The sequence below is a fragment of the Vombatus ursinus genome, unplaced genomic scaffold (assembly GCF_900497805.2).
Source record: "Vombatus ursinus unplaced genomic scaffold, bare-nosed wombat genome assembly UNPS02014784.1, whole genome shotgun sequence".
Classification (NCBI taxonomy): domain Eukaryota; kingdom Metazoa; phylum Chordata; class Mammalia; order Diprotodontia; family Vombatidae; genus Vombatus; species Vombatus ursinus.
This window is the reverse complement of record NW_020954562.1, coordinates 2,662,441-2,681,149: the sequence shown is the minus strand read 5'-3', so window position 1 is coordinate 2,681,149 and position 18,709 is coordinate 2,662,441. Positions and strand designations below refer to the sequence as shown.

The 18,709-nt window shown below is 37.3% G+C and overlaps 1 protein-coding gene across 6 annotated transcripts in view; it reads left to right on the top strand.

Moving 5' to 3' along the window:
- INPP4B (inositol polyphosphate-4-phosphatase type II B) overlaps nt 1-18,709 on the top strand; it is a 920,894-nt gene that overhangs the window by 788,251 nt on the left and 113,934 nt on the right. For all 6 annotated transcript variants that reach the window (XM_027866808.1, XM_027866807.1, XM_027866810.1 and 3 more), the window contains one exon: nt 14,661-14,833. In XM_027866808.1, the coding sequence (XP_027722609.1) occupies nt 14,661-14,833 (173 nt within the window). The remainder of the gene's footprint in view (nt 1-14,660; nt 14,834-18,709) is intronic.

Here is an 18,709-nt window from a genome sequence, read left to right as displayed (position 1 = left end):
TTTTTTTTTAACTTTTTTTTTCCTGTCCTTCATTTTCAAAGAGGGCCAATGTCATCATAGGGTAATGTTTTGTCTTGTTCATGAATTGGATTTAAGTGAGGCAGAATTGCACAAAGTCATCAGCCTCACTCTCTGTTCCAGAGTCATTAAAGTCGAGTGGCAAGACAAAAGTTAGGACAACTGGTGATGGCCCAGGATATGGTGGATTACCTTGCCATCTCAAATTTCTGACCGAGCTCTAAGTGCTCCGAAGCACCAGCTTCAGTTGCCTTCGTGGTTGTTGAATCAAATTGTTCTCATCTCCTCATTCCACCAGGGAAGTCTCATCTGCTTGGAACAGACAATCCCTAGTTCACCGACAGGTTTATGGCCTGTTGGTTACCCTTAACCTGGTTTAACCTGTCTGCCGAGACAGTTTACCAGGGTGTGGCCACTGCACATGCTGCAGCTTTTTGGAGCCACAGGTAATAACTGAGTGACTGGTGGGCACCAAAGGTGGATGAGCAACCTTGAAAAGGGCTTGGCAAGCCCTCACATCCCACATGATAAACAGAAGAAATGAAAGTGAGAGTCAAAAATGAATGCAAGTTTCTGCTCTAGTTCAACAATGTTGTTCCCATTGACATGAGTGGAGAATTTGACAGCAGCAATGGGTTGGTTTGATTAGGTAAGAAAGCTTGAGTTTGGGGCATATTGAGATTGAGATGACAATGGAAAATCCAAATGGAAATTTCCTTAATGAAGTTAGAAATTGTCCTTAATGGGTTTGAAAGTTATAGGATCTCGGAGTCATCAGTCTTTTCATAATAACTGAAACAGTTAGTTTACCTACAGGAAGAGAGGATAATGAAGAGCAAAGAGCCAATGACAAAATATTAGTGGGCATCCATGTTTATGGAGTGGGAAAAAGAGTCTTCTAGGAGAAAGTAGAGAAGAAGGAGTTTAAAGATATAAAAGGAGAACCTAGAAACATCTCAAAACCCAAAGCAGGAGATTTCAAGGAAGATGCACCAGCCAAGTATGCTTGAAGGTGACATTTACCTCAAGTAGATTGGTTTTAATGCTGCATTTTCAAATTCACAGATTGATTTTCTTAACAATAGCACTGTGGAGTAAGAAGTGGAGGTATAGGGGGCAGCTAGATGGTGCCCTGCAGTCAGGAGGACTTGAGTTCAAATCCAGCCTAAGACACTCACTAGCTTTATGACTCTGGGCAAGTCACTTAACTCCAATGCCTCAGAAAAAAAAAAGTGTAGGTATTATTATCATAGCTGTACTGATGAGGAGATGGAATGATTCAACCAAGGTCTTAACATCTAACTTGTATTTGGCACAGCTGGGATTCAAACTCATGGCTCCTCCATCCAAGTGTCACGATGTGGGATTTATCAAGAAGGAACTTGTTGCTGACTTTCCACATGTCTGTGGTAAAATGGAATACTCTAGGATCATGCATTCACTTCTGCTCACTGCTTTGCTGAGTTTGGTTTTTAGACTCTCAATGAAACATTCTGAGGGTGGTGATCTTATTTGTCCTGGATTTGGTGAGATTTTTCTCCTTTTTTTTTAACATTGTCATCCTGATCAGACATGAAGAAGGAGAGTCAAAGCCTCTTGAGCATTAAATCTATGGCTTGATTTGCAGCATGCATACATGTAAGCATGCAAGGTTTAGTTAAATTTGAGAGCTTCCTGCTCAGGACGGGAGAGTTAGAGAATATCTTCTATTCTTCTGATTATAGAAAATATAGCACCTTGACTATATGAAACATCAAACAATGATACTGTATATGTATATCCCATTGGAAGGCAAGCATACTTATAGAAACACAGATATTCCCAAACTTTTACCAATAGGCATTGAGAGACAATGTACTACCATGGCAGCTAGGTGGTACTATAGTGCACAGAGCACTGAGCAGTTCAAATCTGGCCTCGAATGCTTACTAGCTCTCTGACCCTAGGCAAGTTACTTAACCCTATTTGCATCAGTTTCTTCATCTATAAAATGAGTTGGAGAAGAAAATGGCAAACCACTCTAGTATCTTTGTTAAGAAAAGCCCAAATGGGGTCATGAAGAGTCAGACACAACTGAAAAATGACTGGAAGTTCTATCGTGGATAGAGGATGATCATCAAATCAGAGAGCCCTGACCCGTCTCATACTAGCCATAGAAGCATAGGCAAGTCACTTAACCTCAGTGTCCCAAATTATAAATTAGGGATGAATTGCTGATTTTCATAAATGGAAGGAACTTCTAACTATGAAATTTCTACCCACTGCTGAAATGACAGGTACAGAAAAAAAACAAAATTGCTTTCTTCTATTGTGTTGGAATGGATGAAATGACAGATCTGAAGTCAAGAAGTTCTAGATTGAAATCCTGCCTCAATTAGATGCTATGTGACCCAGGGCTAGTCACTTAATCTGTCTAGACTTCAGTTCCCTCATTTGTAAAATGAATGTAATAAGAGAATGTCTTCCATAGGAATTATGAAGAACAAATGAAATAAGATATGTAAAGTGCTTTTGCAAACCTTTAAGTATTAAATAAAAATGAGTAATGCTAATGATAAATATCATATTCATCTAGTCCCCAAAGAATTTAATTTCTTTAATTTTATTTTGTGCCTTATTACAAATATCATTCTTGATTTATCAGAAAACTAAAATCCTTTATCCTTTAATTATGTAGTAAGAGGCAGGAGACCTGGATTCTAGTTGCAGCTTGGTCACTAGTTGTCTGGGTGACCTTGAATTAAGTCAATTCTTTCTCCAGGCTTCAATTTTCTTATGTAAATTTTGATATTACAATTTAAGTAGTCTGTTGCATTCTTAAGTGTGGTTTTTATTTTATCTTGGGGACTGGTTTCCCCATCCCCCAATGAATTCCCCGGTTTTAAATTTAAATCAATAGGAAGATAGGCTTCAAAAACAGAACTTTGGTTTGCTTATTACTTTTTCCCATTTTTTTTGAAAGTGAGACAGGGTTCCATTGTTTTCTGAATATCTTTAGTCCCTACATCAGTCACTCTTATCACTAAGTTACATGATAAAATCTGAAAGAAGAGTATCTCCAATGTACATAAGAAAAGAGACAGTTAACCCAGCTTTTATAACACATTAGTCATCCAATATTGTCATATGAACATTCCTCATTACCAGATCCCATTAGGAGTTGCTCTGGACAGATATTTAAGTGATCGCCTGCTAGAACCATGTAATCTAGATACATCCCAAAGTTACTCACTTGGAGTCAGTTCAATTATGTCTGGTTTTGCTAGGAAACTGATTCACTTTACCTTCCTTCAGTGCAGAAATTGGCATATATATATATATATATATATATATATATATATACACACACACACACATACATACATACACATACATACATATATACACACATACATACATATACATACATATATACACACATACACATATGTATGTATATATGTGTGCATATATACATATATATCCATATGCATATATGTCTGTATATATGTATATGTACATGTACGTGTGTGTGTGTGTGTGTGTATATTAATATAGCCTATGTCCAGCACCCCATTACTTTCTTTCTTTGGTCTGGGCCTATGATTTTATTGGTGTGGGTAACCCTTTGGTTTGGAAATGCCCCTCCCCAATACATATTTGAAACTACTCTGTAACTTAGCCTTGGGTAGATGCCTGGAACATCTCAGACAAGAGTCTAAGTCTTCCATATCCTGTAGTTATTCCATGTAAGAGGCGAGACTTAAAGCCAGCTCTTTGTGACTCTGAGACCAGCCCTTTGTCTGTCACGCCTGGCAGAAACTGTAGTGCTAGACAAAGTTGAATTGTGGAAGAATTTTGAAAGTTTCAGGCTTTGGCAAGTGAATACATCTATTTCCTCTTCATTTTTTTTTTTTTTTTTTTGCCTTGGACGTGAATGGAAAATATTGTACCACTCTCTTCTCAAACTGGCAAAATCTAAACAGGTCAAGTTCGTTGGACTTGAGAAAAGATTGCCTTTGCTCTTCTCACTGCAGTTTTCTGTTTATTTTTAATTTGGGCACAGGGCCCACTTTAGGCACATCCTGTAGGTGCCAGAAATTCTATACTTAACCTGGAAAAAAGTCAGAAGGACCCCAATCTAATTAATTGTTTGTAAGCTGAGTGTTTACTTCCCTTCCTGTGCTTTCTTTTAAACTTTTTAATTTTCTATTCTTTTCAGCTTTATTCATGAATTAAGTGAATATGTAATAAAAGACCTTATTCTAAATTTCTAATATATGCCCTCATTCAATTTAAGTAGACATTTGTCATATGAAAGATTCTGGTGATACAAAGACAAAATTAAAACTGCCTAGGAGTTCACCCTCTAATGGATGTGGGAGAGGGGAATGATGCATGCTCAGATAAGTAAATAGAAATTAAAGAAAAAGTAAATGCCAGGTATTATTTTTTGGGGGAGGGGGTAGAGTACTAACAACTGTGAGTATCACAAGTAAAGGCCTTCTGTAGGAGGTGTCCCTTGAGTTGAACCTTGAAGATGATCTAAGGATTCCAAAATACAGGATCCAGTAGAGAAGAGAGAGAATGTGGCAGAGAAGTCACCTTCAATTTTCTAATAGGGCAGGTTATACCATGATATGAAGGCTTTTAGTGCTCAGCAGCAGAATTGCTTATTAGGCATGCAGGGGTTGCCACCTGCATTGGTGGAGGGTGTACCCATAACAGTGATATGGGGAGTCCTTGAAAAAAATATAGAATGACTCAAAAGTCTTGGTGCAGTTTTAATTTATTAAAGAAGGTTTAATGAAGCTAGCCAAATCCCTCCCTATTCCTATCTCAGCAAAAAAAGATTTCTCCCTCCTCTGAATTCTTGTGTTTATACTCTGATCTGATGGGCATGGAATATAGATGGAATATTAAAGAACCAGAGGTCAGAATGAGGCAAAGAACAAGTTAAGGAGAAGTCAAGGGGGAAAAGAGAAGTAGAAAGATGAGAAGTTATGTGGTCTGAGAGAGAAATTTCTGAGTGTGAGATTTTGAAATTGGGATATTTCCATAAGACATATATTTATTTAAAGGACAGCTCTGACCATGTCACTACTCTGCTAAAATACAAACATACACACACACATGTATGTACATGTATGTATATATGTGCATATACAGATATCTTTCTATCCATATACAAATATACATGTACGCATGTCTCTATATGTATGCATATATGTATATTTATGTTCATCCTTACACACATGCATCTATATATGTATGTGTGTATATATGTGTGTATGTATATATCTATATCTGTCAACCCATACACACACACACATCCATGCAACTGATTCCTTGTCATATCCTGAATATCTTTAATGTGGCATTTAATGCCCTGCATCATCTAACTTCAACTGGCCCCATAGCCCACCATGCTACACACATGTTCTCTTTTGTCCTAGCCAATCTCCCAACAATTCCACAAACACACCCTCTGTTGCTATGCAATTCTCTTTTGTTTGATGAATATTGATAGATTCATGAAATTTACTCACAGCATCCCCATTTGTAATACTTCAATACCTCTATTTGTGACTTTCCCTGTACCTGAAATGACCTTGCCCCTATCTATCAACACCTCTTTAAGCAACATTATGCCTTCAATCTCCATTTTACATGACTGTTTCTCCATGATGCACTGCTAAATTCACCTTTGTTGTGGGAGACATCTCCCTGTTTTGAATCTGCTGAATTTCGCTAATATCTGTGCATCTTATAAATAAATAAAAATTCCTTTAGAGCAGGGACTGGTTTTATTATCTTTGAGTCTCTAGCACCTGGAAGAGTAATCAGCCTATAGTAGTCACTTAATAAATCTTTGTTGTTTAACACATTGGTTAGTAAATATTTCTTGCTGTTCTTCACACATAACACTCCTCTGATCTCTAGGTCTTTGCATGGGATGTAGCCTCCATAACTGGGAGGCACACCTTCCTCACTCCTGCTTCTTAGAATCTCAAGGTTATTTTTTCACCCCAAAGTAACATCTTATATGGGTGTTTTTCTGCTCCCTTCACCCCCTCACCAATTGCTAGTGCCTCCCTGCCTTGACTACCTTGTTTTATTCATTTAATTGTTTGTTCATTTATTTATTTTTATTATACATTCACACAATGTACATATTGTCTTCTTTGAAGATAAGGACTGCTTCATCTCTATGTCCCCTCATCTAGTACAGTAACTGACACATGGTAGGCATTTAGTAAACACTTGTTGATTATTGTTGAATTTAATTGCTGCCTTTTTTTTTAAGGCAGTTGGGGTTAAGTGGCTTGCCCAGGGTCACACAGCTAGTAAGTGTCAAGTGTTTGGTCTGAGGTTGGATTTGAACTCAGGTCCTCCTGACTTCAGGACCGATGCTCTATCCATTGCGCCACCCAATTCATACTTCTTTTGTGACACTTATATTCTGCCTTTTGTGCTAGTTATCTCAGTATTTTTTTTTCCTCTACTAGATTTTAAGCTCCTGAAAGTCAGAACTTGTCTGATGTGTCTTTAAACAAAGGCTACAAGGGCAGATAGGTGGCACAGTGGATAAAGCACCAGCCCTGGAGTCAGGAACACCTGAGTTCAAATCTGACCTCAGACACTTACTAACTGTGTGACCCTGGGCAAGTCACTTAACCCCAATTGCCTTTGGGGGAAAACAAAAACAAAACCAAAGAACAAAACAAAACAAAAACAAAGGCTGCAGCTATGTGTGGCCCAGTGAATAGAGCGCTTGATCTAGAATGAGAAGATGAGTTCAAATCCAGCCCTAGACACTTAACAGCTGTATGACCCTGGACAAGCCATTCATTTAATCTCTGTCTGCCTCAATTTCTTCATCTATAAAACGGAAATAGTAATAGCACCTACATCCCAGGGTTGTCGTTGAGGATAAAATGAGGTTTACATTTGTGAACAACTTTGCATGCCTTAATGAACTATATAAATGCTAATTTTTATTAAATGTTAGCTCTCTTTTCACACACACATACACATACACATACACACATGTGTGCACACATACACACACACAATGACTAGTGCAATGCATCATGTTTAAGAGACATTCAGTTTTTGTAAGGCAATGTCATCACTTTGTTTCTTTTTCATTTTTTTCTAAAATTAGAGAAGAGAGCATTGGTTTGGGAGTTTTAAGTTTTGACTTCTCATCTCCTTTATAAATAAATTCATAAATAGGTATATAGCCCTCTGCTCACTTTGATTTCTATCCATAAATAATAATCAACCTGTACTTTTAGTCAAAGGACCTGGGTTTGAATGCTGACACTTCCATGTCCTAGCTGTGACTTCGGACAAATCTGTTTACTTCTTTGCATCTTAGTTGTCTCATCTGTAAAATCAAAGGGTTAGCCTCTAAGGGTAGCTCTCAGTCTCTGATCCTATGATCCAATGACCCTGAGGATTGGTGAGGCTAGTGATTTTATTTTATTTTATTTTATTTTATTTTTTAAACAGGAACAATTTAATTATTTGACTTTGACATCCAGAATCTATGAGAAACTTCTGCAAACTTCTAAGAGCAACCAATATCCAGAATAGCAAAAGTAAAAAAGCATATTTTACCAAAAAACAAATTTTAAATGTGAAATATTCAATGTCATTATTGATGAGAATATCACTGAACACCCATTTTGGGCCTCTTCCCAAATCCCTCCTTGTTGTTCTTATCTTTGTCATATACTTAAGATTTTTCTTAAGTGGAAAAAGGGGTATTTGTTTCATAAATTAAAAATGGCAATTATCAGAAGAGTCAGGGGAGCCATAAATAAGACATTATGAATTAATGAAAATGCATTTATTGAATTCCTATTCCTATTAAGTTCCAAGTGTTATGCTCAGTACTGGGGATGGATGATAACTACAGAAAGACAGTCTATGGTCAAGTTTACCTTTGGGTGGGTGGGAAGGGGAAGACCACATATTAGAGAGCTCAGTTGCTGGGTCAATGAAAAGACTTTTAAAAGTTTTGAGTCCTAAAAGTCATAAGAATGTACCAGAGGGGCAGATTACATGGCCCTGACAGGCATCTTTAGATTGTCATAAGGTCAGATGATATCCTGATACGGTAGGGCATTCAAGCAGGGCAAATGGTAAAGCCAGTATGTCCTTAGAAAGCACAGATGGCAAGGTTTGTTTCCCAGTCCATTTTACCTGAAGGAAAAATTGGTGACTCCAATTACCCCAAATCATGTGAGTAGTCAAGCAGTCTGGATTGGTTTCCAGGTGATCTAGAGTAAGAGTTGAGTAAGTCAGAGTTCAGTTGGATATGACAGAGACGAGGATATCTGCCTTTCTCTTCTTGTTAGTACATGTGAACAATTTTTATAGTTGTTTATAGTATAGTATATAATATTCTTTGTTTATAGTATTGAAGAAAAATTAGCCCATTGAAAAATTGAGAAAGTATATGAAGAAAAAAATTACCAAAAAGAGCCATGGAAAATAGCTCAAACGCAAAGGGTGGGGTGGGGTGGGAGAAGGGTAAAGAGAAAATAATTGGGAGATTACATTGCAGGATTAAAGAGAATGGCACTTTAACACCATCTCCAAGTATTGAGTTGAGTCTTCTCACTTTTTTCTAGTTGCTTCTCTGGCTAATCTTTGAGCTTCAGCACTGCCTTCAACTTTTGACTGAGCAGGTACATACTTCCACTCAACATCCATGTCCTGAGTCATATTATCCAGATTAGTGAATTGGTCTCTGTGGACAACATCTTTATTTTTACTTGTTTTCCAGCCATTTTCTTTCCAGTTGCCAATCCATTCGTTCATATCTTCGGTAATAAGTTGGTTATCTGATCACACAGTTAAGTCTTTCCTTATTTTGGGCCTTTACTTGCTCAATCTCTTTGGTAGCTGCTTCTAATGATGCTCTTTGGTTTGTCTTGTCGAGAATGTGTACCACTTAGTTTAGATCTTGGTCTGGTCCCCAGGAGACACCGATACCTCCTTGCCCCCCCTTGTCTTCCATTATTTTTGCAGACACCCTTGACATACACAGTGTTAGGGTCTGATCCCTGGTGTGGTTGGTTGCCCGAACCGGCTTTCAGAGCCTCCAGTCTGCAAACCATAGTTATAGCTCCTAGGACTATGTTTTCAACGCATCTCCAGTCTTTCCAAAGGCTCGTTGAAAAAATAAAGTCAGACCTTCAGAGAATGTGAGGCTAATGATTTTAAAGAAACAAATCATTTTGAGCATCTTGGAAGAGAAATACATTGTGTTAGGAAAGAAATCGTCTAGTTCTCCTAGAGTTAATACCTGACTCTTTTATTTTCCTCTTGAGGAACATGTGAGCCATGGAGCCCAGAGAGTTTTTATGTCCTGTACAGAAAATAGAGTGAGCTGGGAAGGAGGGGAGCAAGGACCAAGCTACCCATCTCTGAATCCTTTGGAGACCTCCACTTGAATATATTACAGACACAAGTAAATATCTAGAAAACAGTGGCTCTGCTTGGATGGCTTCCAGCATATTTCACTAAAGCTCAGGAAAAGCTCAACTAAGCTAGATGTATTTTATGTTTTCCTCTGGAAAGCTTCTGTATATTGGTCTCAGGGTTAAGAAGTTTGAGAAAGTTTTTATATAGACAATAAAACATCCTCTTCCTATTTTTTTCCATTGCTGCAAAAGTCTGGATAGTGCATACTTCTATAGGCCTCCCATTTTAGCTAATTAATATGAGTTATTTATGTAGGGGCTACACTGTAGGCATTTAGTGGCACCTGTGGCTCATTGGGTACTGTTATTACCTAATTGCATACTCAAGAAAATGAACTGTAATCATAAAAATGAATTTGTGAAGGTCATGATTTTTTTTAAGAAGCTACATAATACAGACTGAAAAATCTTATTCACTTAGCCAGAAGGTAGATTTAGGTGTGGTCAAGTTTGAAGTAAAGCAAAAGGGAAGAGGATGAGACAAGTCTCAAAACTGCCAAATCCCCAAATATTTGCCGTTTTCATGTGAGTTGGCTGGAGCGCTCCCTGGAGCAAAAAAGCCACTTAGGAGCCGATTTCTCCTTCTCTTTGGTTTGTCCTAAACTCCTGTTTCTATTTCTGAATCTAAGACGCACATTGGATGAATATTAACAAGGTAAAAATCCTGCAGTTATTTCAACTTGCATTTGCTGGTGTCCTAAAATTCTTTTTTGTTTGCCAAACACGTATGCATTAGTCAAATTTACTTGTAGCTTTCTTACTTGTAATATTGTCCCCATAGGTGGTTCACTTCTCAAACTCAACATGTCTCAGATTGAAGCTATAATCTTCCTCAATTTGCTTCTGCTCTCAACTCTCTTGTTGCTTTTTATGCCACTACTATCCTCATCATCCCTGCTTAAAAAACTTTGAAGTCTTTTTTTTTTTTCCCTCCCTTTGCACCTTCCCCATCCAGTCTGGCATTTGAACCTCCACCAAGTCTCTCTCACCTATGGATGGACTTGATCATAATGGTCTTCTGTTCAAAACCTTCAAATGACTCACTATTGCCCACAGAATGAAATGCAAACTCTCTTTACCTTATCTTGACTTTTAAGGCTCTCAGACCACCAACTGTCCCTTCAGTTAAACATTTTATCACTTACACCTATAGATTATCACAGACCTGGAATGTTGTTCTTCCTCATCCCTACTTTTCAACATCCTTCTCTTCCATCAAGACTCAGTTCTGATGTCACCTCATTCAAACAGGCCTTCCCTGAATAAATCAACAAAACTATTCTCTTGAACAGATGATAAAATTTACTACCCTCCTCTTGGTAAAGGGGTGGAGTCTCCACTGGAGAAGAAAGGTGCATATACTTTTAGAAGAGATTACTTTCAAGTTGAGCATTATTTAACTCTTTGTTATTAGGAAGGATTCAGTGGGAGAGAATATAGGGGAAATAAGTTGTGCCAAAAAAAAAAGACTAAAAAAAGACTAAAAAAATTAAATTAAGTATTCTCCCTCATCAAGTTTTCCTAGAGCACTTTTTGAGAACTCTCCTCTCTCCATCTCTGCCCTGTATTACATTTATTTATGTACATATTGTATTTCTAACAACAATAACAACAACTAACATGTGTATAGCACTTTGAGGTTTGCAGCATATTTTGTGTTTATTATCTCTTTGAGGGACAGAATTATGCTATTTTTAAAGTCTTTGTGTCAACCAAAGCTTATCCATGCTCTTAGTAACTGTCAAATGAATATTAAGTATTCTACCTGGTAAATTAACTTGTAATTCTTTCATTCCTCATCAATATTTTCTTTTTATGTCACTTTAAAAATATGAAAATTTTATAATAAGATTTCTAATGTAATTATAATAGATCAAGATAAGATTTTATTGCTGACTAAGGTATTCACAGTTTCAGCTTTAATTAAATTAAATTAAATCGATTAAAATTTATCCAGAGTCAGATATACTTCTCCTCTATTCTTTACTCTCCTTCTAAGATGAAGACAGCTCCTAAATGACAAAGATTTGTCTCAAATGCCTTGGCATCCCCACTCCTGTCCCACCCAGCCTAATACGGCCCATTCATTTCACATGGGAAAATATATTTTGAATGAAGAATAAATGAATTCTTAGCAGAGAACTTAAGATTAGTATGATATTGACTTGACTGTTGGTCTAAAGATCTTACTGGCTCAGACTCAGAAACTATATTAAATAGATTTTTTAAGAAGGAACTTTCCAGAACTCTACATCTCATCTATTTCGTTTAAACAATAACAAAACAAAGATCCACTTAACTTTCCATTTTTTTTTGCCAGAAGGAATACATTCTATTCATGTTGTAAGAAGATGATGCTAGTGTCTAGCTCTGTTCTGCGCACAGTGTACTTAATACATATGTACTGAACTAAACTGAATGAGTGACAATAAATACAGTAGTCCCATTTTAACCTGATAAACCAGTGCCATCTACTGTATGTAGTCTTTATCTTTCATTCAGTAAGTAAGTCTTCTGTGAAGAAGTTAGTCATGACAGTTCTCACAACCCAGTTCAATAATCAAAGCTACACTGTACTCTCTGTAGCTTTGGCATATTCGTTATATGCATCAATTAGTAACAATATTCAAGTCTTTCAGGGGAAAGTGTTAAGTTGTGTGTTTTTCTTTGTGGATGAGAGGCTGCGTGCATAAGCCTGTGAGATTTAGAGAAAAGGGGGGGAAGGAAGAGAGTGGAAAGGGGGAATGGAGAGATAGAGAGAAAAGAAAGGGCAAGGAAAGAGAAAAGGAGAGCATAGGATGTTCTTTTGTGAGTATTGCTGATGATCTCGTGGCTTGAAAATAAGACTATTGTTAGTATTGGTAAAAAGAAGATTAACCCAATGTAATCTTTACAAATCATTAAGGAGGCAAAGATTACGAATAACCTGACACTTTGTAAAGCCTAACCACTATCTATAATTTACTCAGCCAGCAAGCATTGATTAAGCTCCTACTATGCATCAGGCACTGTGCTAAGCATTAGGGATATGAAGAAAGGCATAAATAGTTCCTGCTCTCAAAATGTTCACATTCTGATGGAGGAGACGAAATGCAAATGCTTATGTACATACAAGACACATAGTGTTAGACTCCTGCAAAGTGGAATTGCTCAGAGTCCTCTACTGTTGGCTGCTTCACTGAACTCTTAGTTGTTTATCTCCATGTGACTTGGTAGTGAATCTATGTTCATTCTCAGTCTAAGGTTATGCTAGACAAATAAACTCCCAGTTCTTACCAACCTGAAGAGGCTTTGAGAATAGGACTAGAAAAGGTCTATATAGTCTGTTGTTAGCTATCTAGCTAAACTTGGAGTTTCACTACCGGAGATCTGGCCACCAAGGTTTTGCCAACAGCAGCTAATAATTAATATGCTGATGGCCCAGATTATGATATACAATTAAATGGACAACCTTTTCAGTTTATATACATATGGGGCAGACAGTCCAATGGACAATGAGCTGCACCCCAAGTTAAATAGGAGGAAGAGAATGGACTGGTTTGCCATCAGGACTTTATAAAACTCTTTTAATCACCCCAAACTTTCTCACAGAAACAAATGCCCATTTAGGAATAATATTTAAGAATTAAATATAATGAATAAATAATTTCAGACTAATATTAATGGTGATATATAGGTATGATCCATGGAATACTGTAGTCTAAAGATTTAACAATGAGCATCCCACAGAGGGCAAAAGAGACATGCAAAGTGGGTAGGTATGAGCAAGCTGTAGCATGTAGCAAATAACTGGAGAAGAGCTGGAATGAAGGCTATCATCAGGCAAATGTATGAGTGAAAAAGATAGACCAGTCATATGGCAAAAGCCAAGCTTGACAGGTGGACAGGCTAAGTGCTCTACTGGTGTCCTCAGTGCTTTCTTCCCTCACACCCCACCCTCCCAGGGGATTGGGTGGAACGCTTGTGGTAAAGTTGTATAAGGATATGGAGGAGAATCCCACTAGGCGCACAGGCAGCCATGGCTTATAGTCTCCATCACTGTAGGAACACCCAAAGCAGTGAAATCATAGATTAATTGGAATAGTTGAGGAAGTCATGAAGACAACCTATTAAAGCATGGAGGGGTTCTGAACTGCATGGGTAAAGAGTGTGCCTCCACTGGCATAATCATGAATCCTTATTCAGAGGGTCATCTTATTTACTGACAGGTTAGTTTCACTTTCATTATGTGAATTTCTCTCCCTCCTCTGCCATTGTTGTTTTTCTTCAAAGGGTTTGCATGTGCCTTCGAAATAGCCTCCATAATTCTGAATTCTTCAGTAAGCCCTTTGTATAATGCTCCTAAAAGTCCCTAAAATCTTTTATTTATATAGTCAGACAACTAGGGACTTAATAGAAGTACATTTCAAACTAATTTGCAGCCTTTAATGAGATGTAAATCCCTTCAACCATTTTGGTTATCCTTATCTGGGTCCTTGTATTCCACTTAATTTGAGTTAATGAAACTGGACAAGATGAGATTGTGACTATGATACTTTAGGATTGTTTTCCTTACCCTTTTCCATCCCCTAACTGGTGAGAGACCCCTGGATGAAGGTCTGCCTCCAGTTAACCGCCATGACACCCTCATCTTTGTCTCCTGATCATGTATCTCAGGGCCTGCCTTCATGCATAAATCATTTTCCAGCATGCATTCATCCATATTAAATTTAATTTGTCATCCTACTGTTTAATCTCTGAGTACATTAAGTGGAATGTCACATAGTCCTCCAGAATTTGTAATAACTGACACCAGGCAGAACTCTCTTTTCTAAATAAAATCTGCAATTGAGGAAAGGAGTTAGCACTTACATAATTCATTATATTTATAATTAGGATGGAGGTTAAAAACCCAAGTGTCCACATAGTGAAGAGAACATTCTTTTAACTCTTTATTGGATTCTGGTCCCTTAAGTTTGCCAACAAGTTGATATCCCTCTGTTCTTCCACATCATGAAACATATAAAATCTTTATTTGACCTATAGGCCGAACCTTCGTGGGAGAGTTAAATATCCCCAAATCTCTGCTTGGGAAGAGAAGTGGCCTGCGTAACGTGGGCCCTGGGATCTTTCTTCCAGTTGTCCTATGCCCCAATACCCTGTTTTGTTCTGTTCTGTTTCTAGAGGACTGGTACGAGCAGCTGTACCCTCTGATCCTGACCCTGAAGGACTGCATGGGGGACATGGTGAACAGGGCCAAGCAGTCTCTGACGTTCGTGCTCCTGCAGGAGCTTGCATGCAGCTTGCCACAGTGCCTGATGCTGACCCTCAGGAGGGACGTTGTCTTCAGCCAAGCGGTAGATGCTGTTTTGCCTTCTTGTTGGTTTTGTTGATGAGAATATTAATATTCCTAAGAGCCAGGCAATGGTGCCTGATTCATTTTTAAAAGTCATCTAACTTTAGCATTCAATTTCTGATCTCTTTTCCTTCTACATATACATGTCTGTGCTCGCTCTTCCATTCCATGGAAGGGACATCTAGAATTTCCAGAAAGTTCTATCTCAGAGCTGAGTTCTGCAGTCATTTCATTCCTAAAGAGACTGTAAATAGATTTTAGGAGTCCATTACTTTGGGACGGGGAAAATATATATCTTTCTTTAAGATCTAATTAAAATGTATCGTTTTGGCACAATCAAAATGGCAGAGTGAAAACATCATTTTACAGAGCTCTCCCAATATACCCCCTCCAAAACAACCTAAAAAATTGCATCAAACCAAATTCTGGTCAGGAAAGCCAATTAAAAGTCAAAGTGAATCATTTTTCCAGCTCAAGGGAGCTTAGGAAGACAGAAAAATAGGACTTTGGACAGTAGGACAGAGGTTTGCCAGGAATACATGTAGCAGAAGCAGCACCAGTGGTGGCAGTAATCCCGGGCAGCGGCAGCAATTGAAGGGAGTGGCCCAGTGTCCAGGGACAGTATGGGAACCGAACATCTGATCAGAAAGAGACCCTAGTGACACCTATGCTAGGACTGGGCTCAGGTGCTGTTCGGTAGTTTTGTCACCCTTTACCCATTTCTAGGGTGGGGAGGCGTGGGTGCGGCTGCAAGGGAACAGGGATCCTAGCTATGTGAGGACCAGAGCACAGACGAGGAGGACGGTGACCAGACTTCCCCCCACCACACCAAAAACCCACAGGCCCCACTAAAGTATAAAAGCAGCAAGAGGTCATAACAGACAGAAACTTAAATCAGACATCCCCCATTTGCAGAGGTGAGCAAAGCCCAACTACGTGTTGTTAGAACTATGTAGTTATAACACATGGTTCGAAGTCAAGCAATAGGGTGGAAAATGATCAAACAAAACAAAACCAAAAAAAACTGATCATAAAAATCTTCTTTGGTGACAGGGAAGCTCAAGACACAAACTCAGAAAAAGACAATGACTTGAAAACATCTATAAGCAAAACCTCGGAGAAAAAATGCAGGTTGAATACCACCCTAACCTCGAAGAGCTAAAGAAAGAGATTTTTAAAAGAGCAAAAATATTGGTTTTAAGATCAAATAAGAGTGGTAGAAGAAAAATTGGGGAAAAAAATTAGAACTATGTGAGAAAATAATGAAAAGAAAATAAGCAGCTTGGTAAAAGAGGCAGAAAAATACTGAAGAAAATAAATCCTTACAAATCAGAATTGATCAAATGGCAAGAGGTAGTAAATCTCCCTGAAGAAAATAACTCCTTAAAACTTAGAATGGAAAAAGCTAATGACTCCATGAGACATCAGAAAACAATAAAACAAAGCTAAAAGACTGGAAAAAATAGAAAATGTTAGATATCTCATAGGACAAACAATTGATTTGGAAAAATAGATTGTAGAGAAATCATTTAATAATTATTAGACTACCTGAGAATCATGATAAAAAAGTGACTAGATATCATATTTCAAAAAGTTATTAAAAAAACTGTTCTGATATCTTAGAACCAAAGGGCAAAGTAGAAATTGAAAGGATACACCAGTGACCTCCTGAAGAGATCCCAAAATAATGAAAACTCCCAGAAAATGTTATAACCAAAATCTAGAGCTCTCAACTTAAGGAGAAAATACTCATGAAGTCAGAAGGAAATAAAGCAAATACTATAGAGCCATAGTCAGCAGCACACAAGATTTAGCAGCTACTACAATAAAGTGTAGTATTGAGAATATGATATAACCTACCTAGGAAAACAGAGAATAGTCCTACAGGGGAAAAACAAATATTTAATGAAATAGATGACTTTGAAGTATTCCTGATGAGAGGACAAGAGCCAATAGAAAATTTAACATTCAAACCAAAGATTTAAGAGAAGCATAAAAAAGTAAACATAAGTGAGAGGTAATAAGAGACTTAGCAAGGTTGAACTATTTACATTTCTATGTGGGAAGGTGATATTTGTAACCACTAAGAACTTTTTTCATCATTAGGGCACTTAGAAAGAATTTACTTAGACTAAGGGCATGGATATTAGCCTATTATATCGAGATAATCTTGAAAGAAGAATTGAAGGCTGAGAAAGAGGATGGAAGAGAGATAAAGAGTGGGGAAAATTAACTCATATAAAAAAGGCATATAAGGAAGAGTTTATACAATGGAAAGCAAATTGGAGAAGTAGACAACACTTGAACCTCACTCTCATCGGAACTGGTTCATGGAATATATACATACATATGTATTATGTATGTATCTATGTGTGCATACACACATACAGTGTTATAGAAATCATCTTAATAGGGAAGTAGGTGGAGAAGGGGCTAAGGAAAGGGAGGGTAGGAAGAGGGAGGTTAGATTAAGAAAGGCAGTAGTCAGAAGCAAAATAAACTTTTGAAGAAGGGACAGGATAAAAAATGAGAAGGATACACAGAAAAAAATAGGGTGGAAGGAAATACAAAATTAGCAATCATAACTGTGTGTGTGAATGGAATGCATTCACCCATAAAAGAGAAGCATATAGCAGTATGCATTAAAAATCAGAATCCAACAATGTATTTTTTACAAGAGACACACTTGAAACAGAAAGACACGCAAAGAGTTAAAATAAAGGGCTAGACCAGAATCTAGTATGTTTCAGCTAAATTAAAAAAGGCAGAGATAATTATCATGACATCAGACAAAGTAAAGAAACAATAATATTATTAAAGATAATGACAATAATGGGATAGAGCCAGCTAAGTGGCACAGTAGATAGAATGCTGGGCCTGAAGTCAGGAGACTTATCTCAGTGAATTCAAATCTGGCCTCAGATGCTTACTAGCTGTGTGACCCTGGGCAAGTTCCTTAATGCTGTTTGCCTCAGTTCCTTATCCATAGAATGAACTGGAGAAGGAAATGGCAAACCATCCCAATATCTTTGCCAAGTAAACTCCAAATGAGGTCATGAAGAGTCAGATATGATTAAAATAACTGAATAAGAACAATGAGACAGCATACCAAACTTTGCGGAATATAAAGCAATACTTAGGGGAAAATTTATATTTCTAAGTGTTTACATCAATAAAAGAGAGATAGAGCAGATATTTAATGACACAAATATGATTTTAATACCTAAACCAGGGACAGCAAAAATAGAAACTAGAAGCCAATCTCCCTAATGAATATTGGTGCAAAAAACAAATAAAATACTAGCAAGGAGATTATAGGAATTTATTACAAAAATCATGAACTATGACTAGACTGAATTGATACCAGGAATGCAGGACTGGTTCAGTATTATGAAAACTACAAGTATAATTGACCATCTAAATAACAAAAATAGCAAAAAAAAATCATGATTACATCAATAGATGCAGAAAAAGCTTTTGACAAAATACAGTGCTCATTTCTAATACAAAGAATAGAAAGCATAGGAAGAAATGGAACATTTCTTAAAATGATGAGTAGTACTCACCTAAAACCAGGAGCAAACATAATCTGTAATGTAAATAAACTAGAAGCCTTTCCAACAAGATATTGGGTAAAACAAGGATGTCCATTATCGCTATGGTACTCAAAATGCTAGCAATAGCAGTTATAGACAAGAAAAAAGAAATTGAAGGAATAAAAATTGCAAACAGAAAACAAAATTATCACTCTTTCCAGATGATATGATGATTTATTTAGAAGACCCTTGTTGAAATCATTAACAACTTTAACAAAGTAGCAGGATCTAAAATAATACCACATAAATCATTAACATTTTGGCAAATTACTAACAAAATC